The sequence below is a fragment of the Lissotriton helveticus genome, chromosome 5_1 (genome assembly GCF_964261635.1).
Source record: "Lissotriton helveticus chromosome 5_1, aLisHel1.1, whole genome shotgun sequence".
Lineage (NCBI taxonomy): Eukaryota > Metazoa > Chordata > Amphibia > Caudata > Salamandridae > Lissotriton > Lissotriton helveticus.
Genome location: NC_136065.1, coordinates 931,044,627 through 931,060,508, shown reverse-complemented (window position 1 = coordinate 931,060,508; position 15,882 = coordinate 931,044,627). Strand labels below are relative to the sequence as shown.

The 15,882-nt window shown below is 50.0% G+C and overlaps 1 protein-coding gene across 3 annotated transcripts in view; it reads left to right on the top strand.

Moving 5' to 3' along the window:
- The window catches only part of EXOC6 (exocyst complex component 6), a 1,337,279-nt gene that overhangs the window by 768,855 nt on the left and 552,542 nt on the right, over positions 1-15,882 (top strand). For all 3 annotated transcript variants that reach the window (XM_078643405.1, XM_078643403.1, XM_078643404.1), the window contains one exon: positions 11,694-11,803. In XM_078643405.1, coding sequence (XP_078499531.1) covers positions 11,694-11,803 — 110 coding nt within the window. The remainder of the gene's footprint in view (positions 1-11,693; positions 11,804-15,882) is intronic.

Below are 15,882 nucleotides of genomic sequence, written 5' to 3'. Positions count from 1 at the left end.
CTAGGTTAGCCCATGACCCAGGTGTTCGAAAATTCTTACAAATGTACAATATCCTCATCTTCCAAGAAACCTGGAGTGAAACAAGTCTCTATCTGTTAGACATGCCAGTCTTAAGGTTGTCTTCCGCCAAACATTGTGCCTGCTTTCCACCAATTTTGCTGATCTTGTTTTTGTTGGCTTTAGGACTCTGTGCACTTTACCTCTGCTAACCAGTGATAAAGTGCATGTGCCCTCTCCCTAAGCATGGTTTGATTGACTTATCCACAATTGGCATATTTAATTTATCTAGAAGTCCCTACTAAAGTGCACTGCATGTGCCCAGGGCCTGTAAATTAAATGCTACTAGTGGTTTCAGCATTCCGTCCATCATTTGTTTGCGTAGCACTTTTCACCCTAAGTGGTATGGGTATACCCAGACGTGGGTCCCTTGCTCACTGTGCCACTGGACTCAAGCTAGCCTGGCTGATGAAGGGTAATACCCAGATACCGGTCCCAGGATGCTTGATTGCAGTCCATGGAGGACCTGGATTGGCAGTTCGGTCTGGACTGTTCCCATGAGGCACAGGGTCAAGACTGATTTGCATATGGCTGGGTCTAAACTGGGGTGTTATGGTGAGCAAAAGAACGTTGGATTTAACCCAGATCTCTTGACTGGGGTGAATGTATGATTTATTAAGCATTCTGTCCATCATTTGTTTGCGTAGCACTAGTGGGCCTGCAGCACTGATTGTGCCACCCACTTAAGTAATCCTTTAAAACATGTATCAGGTCTGCCACTCCAGAGACTGTATGTGCAGTTTACACTGCCATGTCAACTTGCCATTTAAAACCCCTTAACAAGCCTCAAACTCCCCGTGTATTACATATAAGTCACCCCTAAGGTAGGCCTAGGTAGCCCATAGGGCAGGGTGCTGTGTAATAAAAAGGTAGGACATGTACTTCTAAGCTTTCAATGTCCTGGTAGTGAAAACTCTCAAATTCGTTTTTCACTACTGGGAGACCTACCCTCCCTTAGGTTAATGAGGATTCCTTGTTACTTCTAATAAACTGTAATTCCCAATTGGAAGGAGGTAGAGCCGTCATATTTAGTACCTATGGAATTATAATACATTCTCTTTACTGGTAACATTGAATTTATCATTACACTTTTGAAAAATGTAACTTCTGGAACAATGGCATTTTTCTGCTCTTAGCCTTATCTGCCTTCAGCCTTTCTCTAATACACTTCTGGGGTGGGTGACAGCTGGGCGTTGTGCTTTCCCTCTAGACAGCCACACACAAAGGGAGCTTAAGTGTGACTTGGTGGGCCATCCACATTCTGATGGACCATCCTGGGCAGGATGGGAGGGAAGAGCCAGGACCAGCCTCACACTTACACCTGAAGAGGATGTGTCCTGCCCCCGCACAAAGGACTCCTTAACCTCCTGTAGTGAGTCTGGAGCCAGGGCAGGAAGGAAGGACCTCTGTGCACTTCAGAGCCCTTCTTTGAAGGTTCCCCCACTTCAAAGGCATCAAATCCTCTACTCCTACAAAGCAGATGCAGAGCGCTGGAAGAAACTACCATTATACCCTATGGGCAGGGGCGCCCTTTACAAAATAATAAACCTGCAATAATTCCTTTATGTGCTGCAGAACTCCCCGTTTGAGGTCCCAGACGGCTTCTTTTGGGCAGTAGGGGATGTAACATAGAGATGCTGCAACATGCACCTCCAGACAACAAATGGCATCAGATTTCACGCCTGACCGTAGGCAGCGGTCTAGCCGGGGGAGGGGCTTGGGCTTCAAATAGATCTCCTGCCTGGGGGTCCGGGTGATAGTTCAGGGCGGTGGCAGCGCCTGGAGCATTGCTTTAGTGGCGAGCAGATTGCGAGAGACTCTCCTCTGCTTTTTTAACCCAGTGCTGTGTTCTTAAAACTTTTTTAAATTTCTTAAACTTTGTTTCCTATCTGTGACTGTGTATTTACCTGTACTTCCACTGCATTTTTCATAATTTGCTCTGACGCCTTCAGCCCCGTTCCACCGCGGCTCCTCTGTGCCGATTGTTGTGGAGGGCAGGTTCGGACGCCATTTTTCCCGAAGTCCCGGTTCCCCGCCTGACCGTAGGCAGCGGTCTAGCCGGGGGAGGGGCTTGGGCTTCAAAAAGTAATGCTCTCGCGGACACGCAGCGGTCGCGCAGCGGGCGCGCCGAAGGAGCGCCAAAGGAGGGCCCGTCTGCCGGTCCGTGCTCCGGACGTGCCTAGTGCCAGACCCCCTGCCAGTTTACATTGCAAGCAACAGCCCACTAGACTAAGGTACTCACGTGATGATCTCACCGCACTTAATGTTTTAAGATGTGGAGTTGATAACCCCTGGGGGGTGGCTGATTGCTTATCTCGGGTGTGCTCGGCGTGTAACTTTCACTTTTATCCCACGCTTAGTTGTTCTGAACAAGTAAGCACTGACCCTATGCTGATTAGAGCGGGGTTAATTAATGCTAGGTCCCTAGTGAAGCATGCCGCCAAAGTTTTTGAAATCTTGGCGGAGGACCAACTTGATCTTTTTTTTATCACCGAGACCTGGTTAAATGATACTTGTGCCCCGGTGGTGGAGCTAGCTATCCCGCGGGGTTTAAGATCACGAGGGCGGACCGCCCGCTCGGCAGAGGGGGTGGAGTCGCAGTGATTTACAGGGACAAATGGGTCTTCTCCTGTGAACCCCAGGGCGATCTGGGGGATGCGGAGTTGCTCCATTTTTCTCTTGTGCTCAACCCTCATTTTACTCGGGGAGGCACTCTGGTATATCGACCTCCGGGTAATGTTGGGCATTTTATTGAAGCTTTGGAGGAGGTTATAGTACCTCGTGCCCTGAGATTTTCAAAGTTTTTGCTCATAGGGGATTTCAACATTCATGTTGATGTGTTGGACTCTAGTGAGTCTAACCGCCTAGGTGAAGCCTTAACTATGGCCCACCTCAAACAATGGGTCGAATCTCCAACCCATGTGGGTGGCCACCTCTTAGATCTGGTATGCTCTAATTTTAATATCGTGATGACTTGCCCTGAGAGCGTCACATGGTCGGACCATGAGCTGATTAAGTTTACCTGGTCCTTGGAAAGAGCTGCGGGTGTTGGAGGTACTTCCCCACTCGCGCATTCCCAGAGGATCAATCTAGTGTCCCTGGCCGAATCTCTATCCCGGGACCGTCCTATATTGACCTCGGAGATTGATGAGGCGGTCAGTGTTTTTAACACATGGGTGGAACAGGGGTCAGCTGCCTCTATCAACCAGGGATCCATCCGTAGGATGCGGTCTTCTCCTTCTAAACCATGGTTTTCCCACACCCTACGGGAATTGAAACTTGGGTGTAAGAAACTCAAACGGGTGTGGAGACAAGCCTACCTGCCTGTGACAAAGAGTGCTCTGCGAGCCGCACAAAAGGATTACTATGCGGCGATTAGAACAGCCAAGTGTTGCTACTTTGCAGGGAGAATTGAAAAGGCTAACAATAATAGCAAGGAAAATGTTTCCATTGTTCAGAGCTTCCTATCGCCATGTGCTGCGCAACCTGTGCTGCCTTCATCTGATCACTGGTGTGAAGAGCTCTCCTTTTTTTTCGTAGATAAAATTGCTAGGATCCAAGAGGACCTGCGAGCTGACTGTGACAGTTTCAAGTCCTCATCAGCACTACCTCTTCTCTCCATGCTTAAGCCAGCGGAGCAGTTTGCCGTCTTCTCCCCCTCTACTGAGTCAGACATTCTGACAGTACTTGGGGCTTTGAAATCGGGGCCCCCTTCGGACCCTTGCCCTGCCAGGGTTCTTGGCAGGGTGGCTGATATAGTGTGTAGCGAGGTTACCCAGATTGTTAACCTCTCTTTTTCTTCAGCTACTGTCCCGCCTTGCTGGAAGCAAGCCAAACTTCTCCTGCTTTTAAAAAAGGCCGGGTTGGATCCTGCTGCTCCATCCAGCTATCGGCCTATTTCACTGTTGCTGGCTTTGGCTAAAGTCTGTGAGAAAATTGCTTTCCGCCAGTTAGATCACTTTATTGAGTCATCTCAGGTTCTGCACCCGGCCCAATCAGGGTTCCGGGCCGCCTATAGCACCGAAACGGCTCTGGTTGAGATGTCTGAGGCAATTCCGGAGTGCCTAGATGGAGGTGGCAGAGCGGTTCTAATTTTACTAGACCTCTCTGCCGCCTTCGATACGGTGCCCCATGACCTGCTCCTCACCAGATTGGCTGCCGTAGGCATTGCTGGATTAGCACTTGACTGGCTATTGTCATTTCTGGATAATAGGACGCAACAGGTCTGGATGCCTCCTTACGCTTCTTTGCCTAGGAAACTCACCACTGGTGTTCCACAGGGGTCTACTCTCAGCCCCCTGCTTTTTAATGTTTATTTGACTCCTTTGATTTACCTGGCCGAACAGTTGGGGGCTAAAATAATGGCCTACGCCGACGATACCCAACTTCTGTTTACCTGGCCCAAGGACAACTTGGACACATCGGCGGGTCGGCTCTGCCTCTCTTTTGTCTTCCGCTGGTTAGCACTTGCCCAGCTTAAGTGCAATGAAGACAAGTCCGAGGTTCTTTTTTATGGCTCCTTTCCCGATAACTCTAAAGACCTCCTATGGCCACCTGACCTGCCTTGTCCCAATTCTATGGGTGACCCAGCTAAGAACCTGGGGGTCTGGTTTGGGGACCATATAAAAAAACTTATCGGCGTGTGTTTTGGCACTCTCAAAGCTTTACGCAGGTTCTTTCCACTTCTCCCGAGAGAGGCCAAAGAGACTGTGTCGCGTGCTCTAATTCTTTCCAGGCTTGATTATGTGAATGCCTTGTTTAGTGGTTTACCTGCTTATTTGATCCAACGGCTTCAGGTAATTCAAAACGCGGCTGCGCGCCTCCTGTTCAAATTGCCCAGGTGGTCTAGTGTTCGCCCTCATCTTCGCAGCCTCCATTGGCTTCCGGTGGCTCAATGGATTATGTTTAAAACACTGGTTCTCTCTTTCCGAGCTATCCATCAGCTCGGACCTGTGTACCTGAGGAACCGGTTTGCTCTCTATGTTCCGAATCGTTGCCTTCGATCGGCCAATCAATGCAAAATGATTATGCCTAGATTTAAGTACTCCAGATTAGGAGGCCAGTCTATCTCTGTCAGGGCCGCTAGGGCCTGGAACTCTCTTCCTTTGTCTCTTAGAGCAGCCCAGTCCATCACCGCCTTTAAGAAAGGACTGAAAACTCATCTGTTTAATAAGATCATGTAATTATCTTCTCCATCTTGATATCCTGCTTCTATGCCACTTCTTTCTCCGCGCCAAGATACTTGTTAGTAATAGAGCGCGTTATAAAAGTCTTTATAACATATAACATAACATAAAACATAGGGTAACACAGTTGCAAATAGTCAATGACCTCCTTAGAGAAATGAAGACAAATGTTCTCTGGACCTGGAGGGGTACGTCCAACATTTATATCATAGGGATGACATCTTTGCCGGCCTCCACGGCCTTGGTCATCGAGATATGGCATGCTGCAACTAAGGCCTTAGGTTGGAAGCGTAAACTGACATTTGAAACCCCGCTATGGGATTAAGTCCTGAAGAGACTGCGTCTTATAGAAGGCCACAGAAAGTTGGACCTGTTGGGAATCTGTAAAGTGGGTGACACCTGGCAAGGAAATGAGACAAAGGGAGTATGAGTTGTATGGGGGCCTGTATCTTTGATATTGTCAACTGGGGTACCTCCTGAGAGATCATGTGGCCCCATTACAGAAGGCCCCAGATGAGTCACCTGTCGAATACTGGATCTTGGGAGCTCCCTTGAGCAGCCACACTGTATCCCACTTATACTCCACTCTCCTGCACAAGAGCCTCCCCCTGGATGGCCTCAGAGGCAAATGACAAAAAGACTGAGGCAGATTAAAAGACAATGACTTGGGGCGGCCTGCCGATACCCCTGGGAGGTGGCCATATGGGCTGGGTTCGAGTTAATTCAACTGAAATTACTCCACAGGGCCTACTTCACGAGGACAAGACCATTCCAAATGGGGAAGATTGATACAGACCTGTTTGAGGGGTTGTAGACAGAAAGGTACACTGCTACATATGATTTGGGGTGCCCCATGATTCAGCCTTTCTTGGGGAAAGTGGACCGTTGATTGTCGGAAGTCCTGGAGTTCACACTAGAGCCCACCCCACAATTAATAAGTCTGGGAATTTGAGGGAGAACACATTTTGGACCACTACCCCCTTCTCTTTTGTAATACTGCCCTGATGGTGGTGAGACAGGATGTAAACTAACTATGAGGATAGGATAAGATCCCCTCACTGCGGACATAGGAGTCCAACCTAGACTGGGGTATAAGGGCAAGAAATAGACCAGGCAAGGGGTTGTGTGCAAAAGTTTGAGAAAATATAGGGCCTCTGGAGAAGCAGAGACGTACCCGAACCCTAATGGGTGGCCCAAGTGGAAGTCCCGGGATGGATGGAGCATATACAGGGGAGCTTTATAGGGTGACGGCATTTGTTTGCATATTAACTAATGTTTGGTGGTTGGGCCTGCGAGGTATGGGACAGTCCCGCGAGGTATGGGACAGTAGTCCTGCTGTTAATGCCATTGTACTCGAACCGGTGTGCCGCTCATTGTTGTTTGCGGATTTGTGGCTTTACCACCTGGTTGAATATAATCAATAAAAAGGATTTTTTTTTAAACATGGCAGGTGACAATGCTGGCTCTACAGTGGGACTTGAAATTCCAGTGGGATAATAACCAAATCCCCATTCCTCATACAGTCCGGATTTTGGAGGAGGCAGCTTAAGATCTACACTGGTGATTGATTGACTGACAGCAGATAGCCCTGTAGTAGGACAATCTCCCTTACCAAACTGGATCTGACAGTGGTGGCAGGCTCATTACTGCTAGGTTGAGGATGTCGCCTGGGGAGGTGGAGATCGGAGTACTCTAGGCTCCAGTGGACGGCTGACTCCCCATCAGTCTTCTGTATCTGTGGCTGATTCATTTGGCTCTGAATGCCTTACTGCTGTCCCAAAAGGGGAGGCTGGTGCAGGCTCTCGCTTAAATCCTCACTGCCATGTGATACTGCAACAAGCTGGGCAGTGAGAGATCCTTGGTCCTGTGCAAACATGCTTGACATCTCTCTGGTGGCTGGAGATTCTGATTACCATCCTGATTGCAAATCACCTAGCAGAGTCTCTGAATCCTTGATAAACAAACTAAGCAGATACTGTCTTGCAGGTCACAAGTGGCTAGCGTCTGCATTCTGAGATGGCACAGACATATTCCACTAGTGAGTAGAGCACTGGCTTATCTTTTCGTCCCACCAAGGCCGTGCATTGTCAATGGTTTCGCGTTTTAGAGCTTTGGCAAGAATGCTGAACACCCATTTCGGATGGAATGGTACAAAGGACTCATGTATGCCTTCCTGTCTCAACCTCTCCTGCTCTGATTTATGAAGAAGATCAAGAACAACAAGTCCAAGTCATCCTAGTGGCCTAAGAATAGGCCAGTGTAGTGTGGTACCTGGAACTCTCCTGGGCGGGATCATCTGTCCTCCCATCAGGCTACCACTGTGCAAGGGTCTCCTGTCCCAGCAACGGAACAGGGTCCTCAACTCAAATATGCACCTAGATGTGCTTAGATTAAGTGGCTTCAATTAACTGCTCTTGATTTGCTGCCGTAAGTGATGGATGACATCCATGCCACCAGATGCTCCTCACAAAATCAATTTATGCTGTGTGCTGGGGCAAATTTGTGTCATGGTGCCAGCAAGGCCGTGCAGCGTGCGCTATAAAAGTTGCTGTACAAACCATCCTTGTTCAAATCGCCTATTGTGATAAGGTTCTTTAAAGGTTTGACACATGCTTACTCGCATCCTTTTTGTGATTCCATATTGGGACCTTAACTTGGTCTTGCCATTTCTCATTTGTACGCCCATCTGAGTCAATGCATAGCTGCTCGCTGCGTCTCATGATCATGAAGGCTGTCTTCCTCTTTCGGGTTAGGTCCGCTTTTACATCACCCTTTTCCTGGACTTATTAGTGCTGAGGACCCAGGGGGCCTTCTTTCCTAAAGTTGCGACACCCTTCTACATTGAATACATCAAATAGAGGGACGAGGAAAGGTTGTCCTATCTGTTCCCCGGAACTCAGTAGAGATTATCAAAAAGGGATAGGACACTTGTTACCACTTATACCAAGAGAAGTATATTGTGAAATATATTGTGAAACCCTCATAAGCGTTGTGTATAACGAGAAGCGGTATATCTTGTTCTCCGCCCCACACAAACGTTTTGGCAGCAATCATCGGGTTTGACAAAATTGTGTATTGCCTAGCCTCGCCCGAGGCTTTCTCTGGTTTTTTCGTGGCAGTCTCCAGAGATAAAAAATTCGAATAACCCCAACAGAAAAGGCACAAAAAGAGATAAAATAGTTTCCAACCGATTAAGATACTCTTTATTATTAGTATCGGTGGACAACTAGTTTAAAAGAAGTTGGTATGCTCGCTGGAAAATTAGGAATCCATAGCATATATTAGTAGTATTGACAAAGCGTCGACATGTTTCTGCTCTGTTGGCCCGTGGGTCTAAGAGCATTCGTCAGGACAAAAAACAACAATAAACAGAGATCTACCTATCACTATTTGTGATGTAGGGGGGTAGAGGTGTAATTTACAATCTTACCCTTACGTGGTTCTATGTAGTCACCTCTAAATCAGGTGAACTTGAGTATGCGAACCTTAATTGTGTTTAGAAAAAGGTTCCCTCAGGAGGTCCCAGGCCGCAGCGGAAATGTGTTCCGCGTCTTGTGCTGGCTCTGCCTCCTGGACGTCCTCTACCCCCCTACATCACAAATAGTGATAGGTAGATCTCTGTTTATTGTTGTTTTTTGTCCTGACGAATGCTCTTAGACCCACGGGCCAACAGAGCAGAAACATGTCGACGCTTTGTCAATACTACTAATATATGCTATGGATTCCTAATTTTCCAGCGAGCATACCAACTTCTTTTAAACTAGTTGTCCACCGATACTAATAATAAAGAGTATCTTAATCGGTTGGAAACTATTTTATCTCTTTTTGTGCCTTTTCTGTTGGGGTTATTCGAATTTTTTATCTCTGGAGACTGCCACGAAAAAACCAGAGAAAGCCTCGGGCGAGGCTAGGCAATGCACAATTTTGTCAAACCCGATGATTGCTGCCAAAACGTTTGTGTGGGGCGGAGAACAAGATATACCGCTTCTCGTTATACACAACGCTTATGAGGGTTTCACAATATATTTCACAATATACTTCTCTTGGTATAAGTGGTAACAAGTGTCCTATCCCTTTTTGATAATCTCTACCCTTCTACATTGGACAAGCCATCACTCAATCAGCATTCTTTGCTCCCTCTCATCCCTCGAAGGAGGAGAAGAGGTTCTATCAGTTGAACTGTAAAAAGTATCTAGGCTTTTACATAGATCGTACCTAGAATCGTCAAATGGCTGTTCCTCCTGCTGGACACCGAGCCCCTCCCCCCCCCCCCGGGTTCTTGAATTCTGACATTGGGCCGAATAGCGCCTCCAGCCGGATGTGGTGCAAAGTCTCTTTCAGCAGTGGGGAGAGCCTTGGTTAGATCTGTTCACATCCGAAGAAACCGCGCAATGTCAGCAGTTTTGCACATTTGAGTTTTCAAGGTAGCGCTCAACTGCCGATGCTTTTCATCTCGACTGGAGCACAGGCCTCCTGTACCCCTTTCCGCCCATACCACTCCTGTCCAGAGTGCTCAAGAAAATCAGGAGCGACCGGGCCAAAGTCATCCTTGTGGCTCCAGCCTGGGCACAGTTTGGTATCCCGAGCTTCTGTACATAAGCATCGATCCTCCGATCAGGCTACCCCTTCAGGAGGATCTTCAGTCGCAGCAGCAGGGGAGGGTCCTCCACCCGAACCTGTCCACCCTCCACCTTCTTGCGTGGAGATTGAGCGGCAACAGTTGACAGCCTTTGACCTTCCTCCTGAAGTCTGTGAAGTTATTCTGGCATAACCAAGTCGGTATGCCCCTGCCGTTGGCAAACATTTTGTAAATGTTGTACAGAATGGTCTGTTGACCCCTTGTCAGTCTCCCTCTCTGACATTCTCCTTTTTATTCTTTCTTTGGCCCAGCAGGCACTCTGAAGGGTTACCTTTCGGCCCTTTCTGCTTTTCTACGGTTGCCAGATCAACCGTTACTTTTTAAATCTATTGTACAAAGATTATTAAAGGAGCTTACACATATGTTTCCCCCCTGACCATTTATCATGCCTAGTGGGACCTTAACCTTAACTTGGTTCTCACCTATTTGATGTGTGCACCTTTCGAGCCACTGCACAATTACTCCCTCCGGCTGCTTACTATCAAAACCGCCTTCTTAGTGGCAATAACTTCTGCCAGGAAGGTGGGTGAATTTCAGGCTCTGTCCTCTCAGCCTCCTTACCTGACTGTCTTTCTGGACACAGTGGTGCTCCACACTAGGGCTTCTTTCTTGCCCCAGGTGGTGACAGCCCTCTATTACCTTGCCCACCTTCTATGCTTCCATGGAAGAAAAGTGCCTCCACCGTCTGGACCCAAAAAGAGCGTTATCGTTCTACCTTGACTGTACTAAAGAGTTCCAGGTAGATGACCAACTTTTTTTATGGTACATTGGAGAAAAGAAGAATCGTGCTGTACAGAAGAGAACCATCTCACATTGGGTTATCTTCTGCATAAAAATCTGTTACGATTTGGCAAAGAAACAACCTCCTGAAGGCCTTAGCACTCATTCAACCAGAGCTAAGGCAGCCACCACAGCTCTTCAGTGTGATGTCCCAGTCTTCAACATCTGCCAGGTGGCTATGTGGTCGTCCTTGCACATGTTTGGCAAACATTTTTGCCTGTATAATCAAGTCCGTAGGTAATGCCTTTTCGGCCGTTTGGTCCTACAGGACTTTCTGGACTAACACTTTTCCGCAGTCCTCCTCCTATGTTCTAGGGTAAGGAGTCTGCAGCTAGATCTCTCTATCAGACAGACAAGTTACTTACCTTCGGTAATGCCTTATTTGGTAGAAACATGATCAAGCCGCAGATTCTTTACTCACCCAACCATCCTCCCCGCACTGCAGATCGATTTTTAATGTCAGGGCTATTCCCCTCCAGGGCCCTGGTTGTGCTTCTTAACACACTCTGGTCAGTCACTTCATGACTCTGCACTCCTGGTGTGGAAAGTCGTGAAAAGTATTGACGTCAACGTGCTAAGATGGCGCCTATGTAGACGACTCAGACATTGTGACAACGACGAACCTGACGACTGGAAGTTATAAGGTAAAGAATCTGCAGCTAGATCATGTCTCTACCAGATAAGGCGACACAGAAGGTAAGTAACTTGTCCGATAATGCCTGCAGCCCACCTAACTCGCTCATGTGAATTTATGTTCCTTCCCTATGAACCTGATCCAAATCACGTCAACCCATTTCGTTCTCTCCCTTAAAAAAATGGACAGTCTCATGACATACAAATTTCCGGCTTCTTTTAAAAAGCAAAATAAATCATTGCAATTTTAAGTGTAAAATATGCTATATATATATATATATATATCTTTAATGTACTATAAGCATGCAGATACATTTCTCAAAAAAGTATTTTATGTTGCATGTAAATTCAGGTGTATGACTTTTCTAAATGTATTGTTTATGTTTTTGTTTCAATAGCAAACCTTTCCGAAAAAACTCCCAATATCTCAGTCAGTGCCTCAGATTTATATGCAGGTCAAAGAATTCATTTATGCAAGCCTTAAATTTTCAGAATCACTGCACCGGAGGTATGTCAAACAGTATTTCATTTTGTTATCAATTTATTTGCAGGTATATTTGGTATATACATTAGTTTAATATTATTGCAATATTTTTTGTGGTAAGTGTAATGTTACTTGCACTGATTTCTTTATCTTCAATCTTCAGAAAGACTCTTAAAACCTGGTTATACAACCTACCTGATACATACTGTAAAAACCTCATCTAATCCACCTGTTATGCTCTCCCACATGAACAATACCACCTGTTCTCCTCTTTTGAAAGCGCTAAGATGCTCCATGGAGTGTAACCCGCGCTATATAAAAGAAGTTTACATTTACATTTACATTTATCCTAAAGTCTGATTTAGTTTTCATTTGGCATATTAGTTAATTTTCAAATTGCACATTAGGATTGGAAAGTGGGTTATTAATTGGAGTGGATGTGCGTCCACCTCTTGCAGGTTACAATGTCCCTGTTGCCAAACAGGAGATCAGTTTACCCTAAGTGTACGTTGTGTTTTTTTAGTGACTTTCAGAGGTTTTTTTAATCATATATCTGAAAGAAACAGGTTAGTATTAGATTCCTTACCTTAGAATATCCCCAGGCGTCAGACTGGATCCGGAATTTTTTTGCGCAGCAGTACTCATGCGTGTCGGTAGGCATCGTCCGCGTCCGTCGTCTGCGTCGTGGGCGCCGTGATGACGTCGTCGGAGTATGTAGACGCCGCCTCCACGCGCTGACGTCAGTTCTTCTTTATTCCGCGCCAGCTAGCGCAGATCAGGAAGAAGTTGTGCCCTAGTCACTTTTTAACTAACCTTTTAAGATCCTTTTTGATCTACTTTCGAAGTCTACTCTACTCCGATGGTGCTGGTAGGGAGGCCCAGGTTCAAGCCCTGCGCCGACTGCAACTGACTGAAGTCGGTTACCGACCCCCATCGCCAGTGCCTTTACTGTTTAGGCCTGGACCACGACGACAAGTCCTGCTCCGACTGCCGGGCCCTGACGTCTAAAGCTAGATGGGAGCGGTCCCGTAAGCGACTCGAGCTTCGGCAGTCCGCCACGCGCCGCTCGAGGTCCCGGTCCGAGAGGAGGTCGAGGGACCGGTCGCAGGGCCGGAGCCACCACAGTTCCGGGAGTCGTCATCGGTCTTCGGGCTCGAAGTCCTCAGGTAAGAGGCACAAGAAGTCAAAGAAGCACCATCGCTCTTCTGACTCCCCCCGACGCTCGCGCGACGGGGCCGGGGGTTCAGACGACACTGCCCACGCGGCTCCGCTGGAGCCGCAGGTGTCGTGGCCTGCTCCATACTCGCCGGTCCCTGGGCAGGACGCGACGCCGGTAGAGATTGCAGACTTCCTCATGGCCATGAGGTCGCTCGCTCCTCCGTCGGGTTCCGCGGCGCCTTCGAACCAAGCGGCTCCGACTGGGTCCCCACGCGGGCCGGGTGCTTCGGCACCGGCGCCGTCGGGTGCTTCGGCCCCGGTGCCGTCGGCGACTTTGGTCCAGACGCCGCAGGGCCCCACTGGGTCCGGTTCCGGATCCGGGTCGCCGCCGGACGACCTCACGACCTCGCCGGCCCCACGGGTTTCGCCCCCGGCGCCGTCCCAGGACGACGTCGTCCCTGGTCCTGCCCTCGATTCGGGTACGGCGCCGGAGCGGCGCTGCTCGGCACTGCTCTGGACGCCGATGGGAGATTTTTATTTCAATGAGCCGACCCCATCTTTTGAGCCTGAGTACCAGGCGATGGGTGACGAGGAGGATTGGGAGGGGTCTGAGGACCCTCTGGCACGTGAGTGTCAGTCTTCTGAGGACTGGACAGGAGAGCTTGGGAAGGCCAGTGGTCTGGACACCTCGCCTGACACTGGTTTTGTCTCCCCTCCTACCGTGGCTTCGGAGGAGGGGGCTGCTTATAGTGTGGTGCGGATGAGGGCGGCCAAAGCCTTGGGCCTTGTGCTCCCCATCGCGGCCGTGAGGACTAAACTCCTCACTGAGGTCCTTAAACCGCAGTCAAGCTCGGCCGACCCTCCGCTGCCGTTTAATGAGGCCTTGTCAGACGTTCTTTTGGGCACTTGGTACAGGCCCGCCACAGGGCAGCCTGTCGATAGGAACGTGGCCAGGCGCCACCGCCCGGCTCCGGGCGACCCTTGCTTTCTGTCTACCCATCCCACCCCAGAGAGCCTGGTTATCTAGGCCTCCAATTCCCAGACCGCATTCCCGTCGGCTCCCCCCGACCGGGAATCCAAGAGGTACGAGAATTATGGAAAGAAGGTATTCTCCTCCCTGAGTTTGGGATTGCGGTCAGTCAATACCGCGTGCCTCTTGTGCCGCTACACCCACTCTCTGTGGGACACGGTCACGGCTGTGCTGCCAGAATGCCCGGTGGAGGTCCGGGCTAAACTCGGCCAGGCCCTTGTGGAGGGCCGAGATGCGGCACGTTATTCCATCTGGTGTGGGCTGGACACTACCGACTCTCTAGGCAGAGCGATGGCAACAACGGCGGTGATTCGTCGTCACGCCTGGTTGAGGTCCGCCAATTTCTCGGCCGATGTCCAAAACACACTTATGGACATTCCGTTCAATGGCCGTCGCCTCTTTGGCGACAAGGCAGACCATGCGCTTGAGCGCTTTAAGGACTCCAGGGCTACGGCCAAGTCCTTGGGCCTCTCGGCCCCGTGCCAGCAAACGGCTGCTTTTTGCCCCTTTTGTGGCCAAGGAAGGGACGCCCCCACACGTGCCGCCAGCCACGGGCCGCAAACTAACATTCAGCGCGGTGGCAGACGTGGAAACCGCCGTGGTGGCGGTCGGGGACAACAGCAAGGCCAGTCGACACCTGCCCCTGCAGCATCCGCCTCGAAACCCTCCTAGTCCGAGCTTTCAGACCCATGTGACGCCAGTGGGGGGCAGGGTTCGCCATCACCACCTCCACTGGCGCACTGTCACATCGGACAGGTGGGTGCTGCAAATCGTCCAAAGGGGCTACTCCCTCCCCTTCGAGGCGACCCCTCCAGCCATGCCACCGCCGTACCACCGCGTGTCGGGGGATCATTTGCAACTTCTGCAAGAGGAAGTTACGGCCCTCTTGGCCATGGGGGCCATCGAGCGCATTCCTGGGCCAGAAGTATGGTGTGGTTGTTACTCCCACTACTTTCTGGTACCCAAGAAGGGCAAAGGGGGCCTACGCCCTATCTTGGATCTGCGGAACATCAACGGCTTCCTCCGGAAGGAAAAGTTCAAAATGCTGACACTGGCTCAGGTCTTAGCTGCCCTGGACCCAGGAGACTGGATGGTAGCGTTGGACTTGCAGGACGCTTATTTTCACATCCCCGTCCTGCAGGCCCACCGGCGTTACCTGCGATTCACAGTAGGCCACGAGCACTTCCAGTTTACCATGCTCTCCTTTGGCCTTACAAGCGCCCCACGGGTGTTCACGAAAGTGATGGCGGTGGTCGCAGCTCATCTGCGCAGGTTAGGGGTTTCAGTCTTCCCCTACCTCGACAACTGGTTGTTGAAGGCGGGCTCGCCCCAGACAGTCGTCAGCCACCTCCAGACTACGGCCGACCTCCTGCACCAGCTGGGGTTCTCCATCAACGTGCCGAAGTCACACCTGTGTCCCTTTCAGAAACTCCTCTTCATCGGAGCGGTTCTGGAGTCGGCACAGTTTTGGGTTTATCCTCCCGAACAGCGGGTTCGGGATATTCAGGCTCTGATTCCGATCTTTCAGCCTTTATCCTGGGTCTCGGTCAGGGTGACGCTGCGGCTTCTGGGGCTGATGGCCTCCTGCATCCTTCTGGTGCATCACGCCCGGTGGCGGATGCGGGCTCTGCAGTGGGACCTGAAGTTTCAGTGGGCCCAGCATCAGGGCAACTTGTCCGACCATGTCTTGATCTCGGAGGGCACTGCAAGACAGTTGCAGTGGTGGCTCACGGACCGCGATTGGGTCAGCAGCAGATCCCTCTCCCTACCCCAGCCGGAGCACGTAGTTGTGACGGACGCGTCCCTCCAGGGCTGGGGGGGCCACATGGGAGAGGCGGAGATCAGAGGCCTCTGGTCTCTAGCGGAGTCCCTGCTCCACATCAACCTTCTGGAGCTGCGGGCGATCCGACTTGCA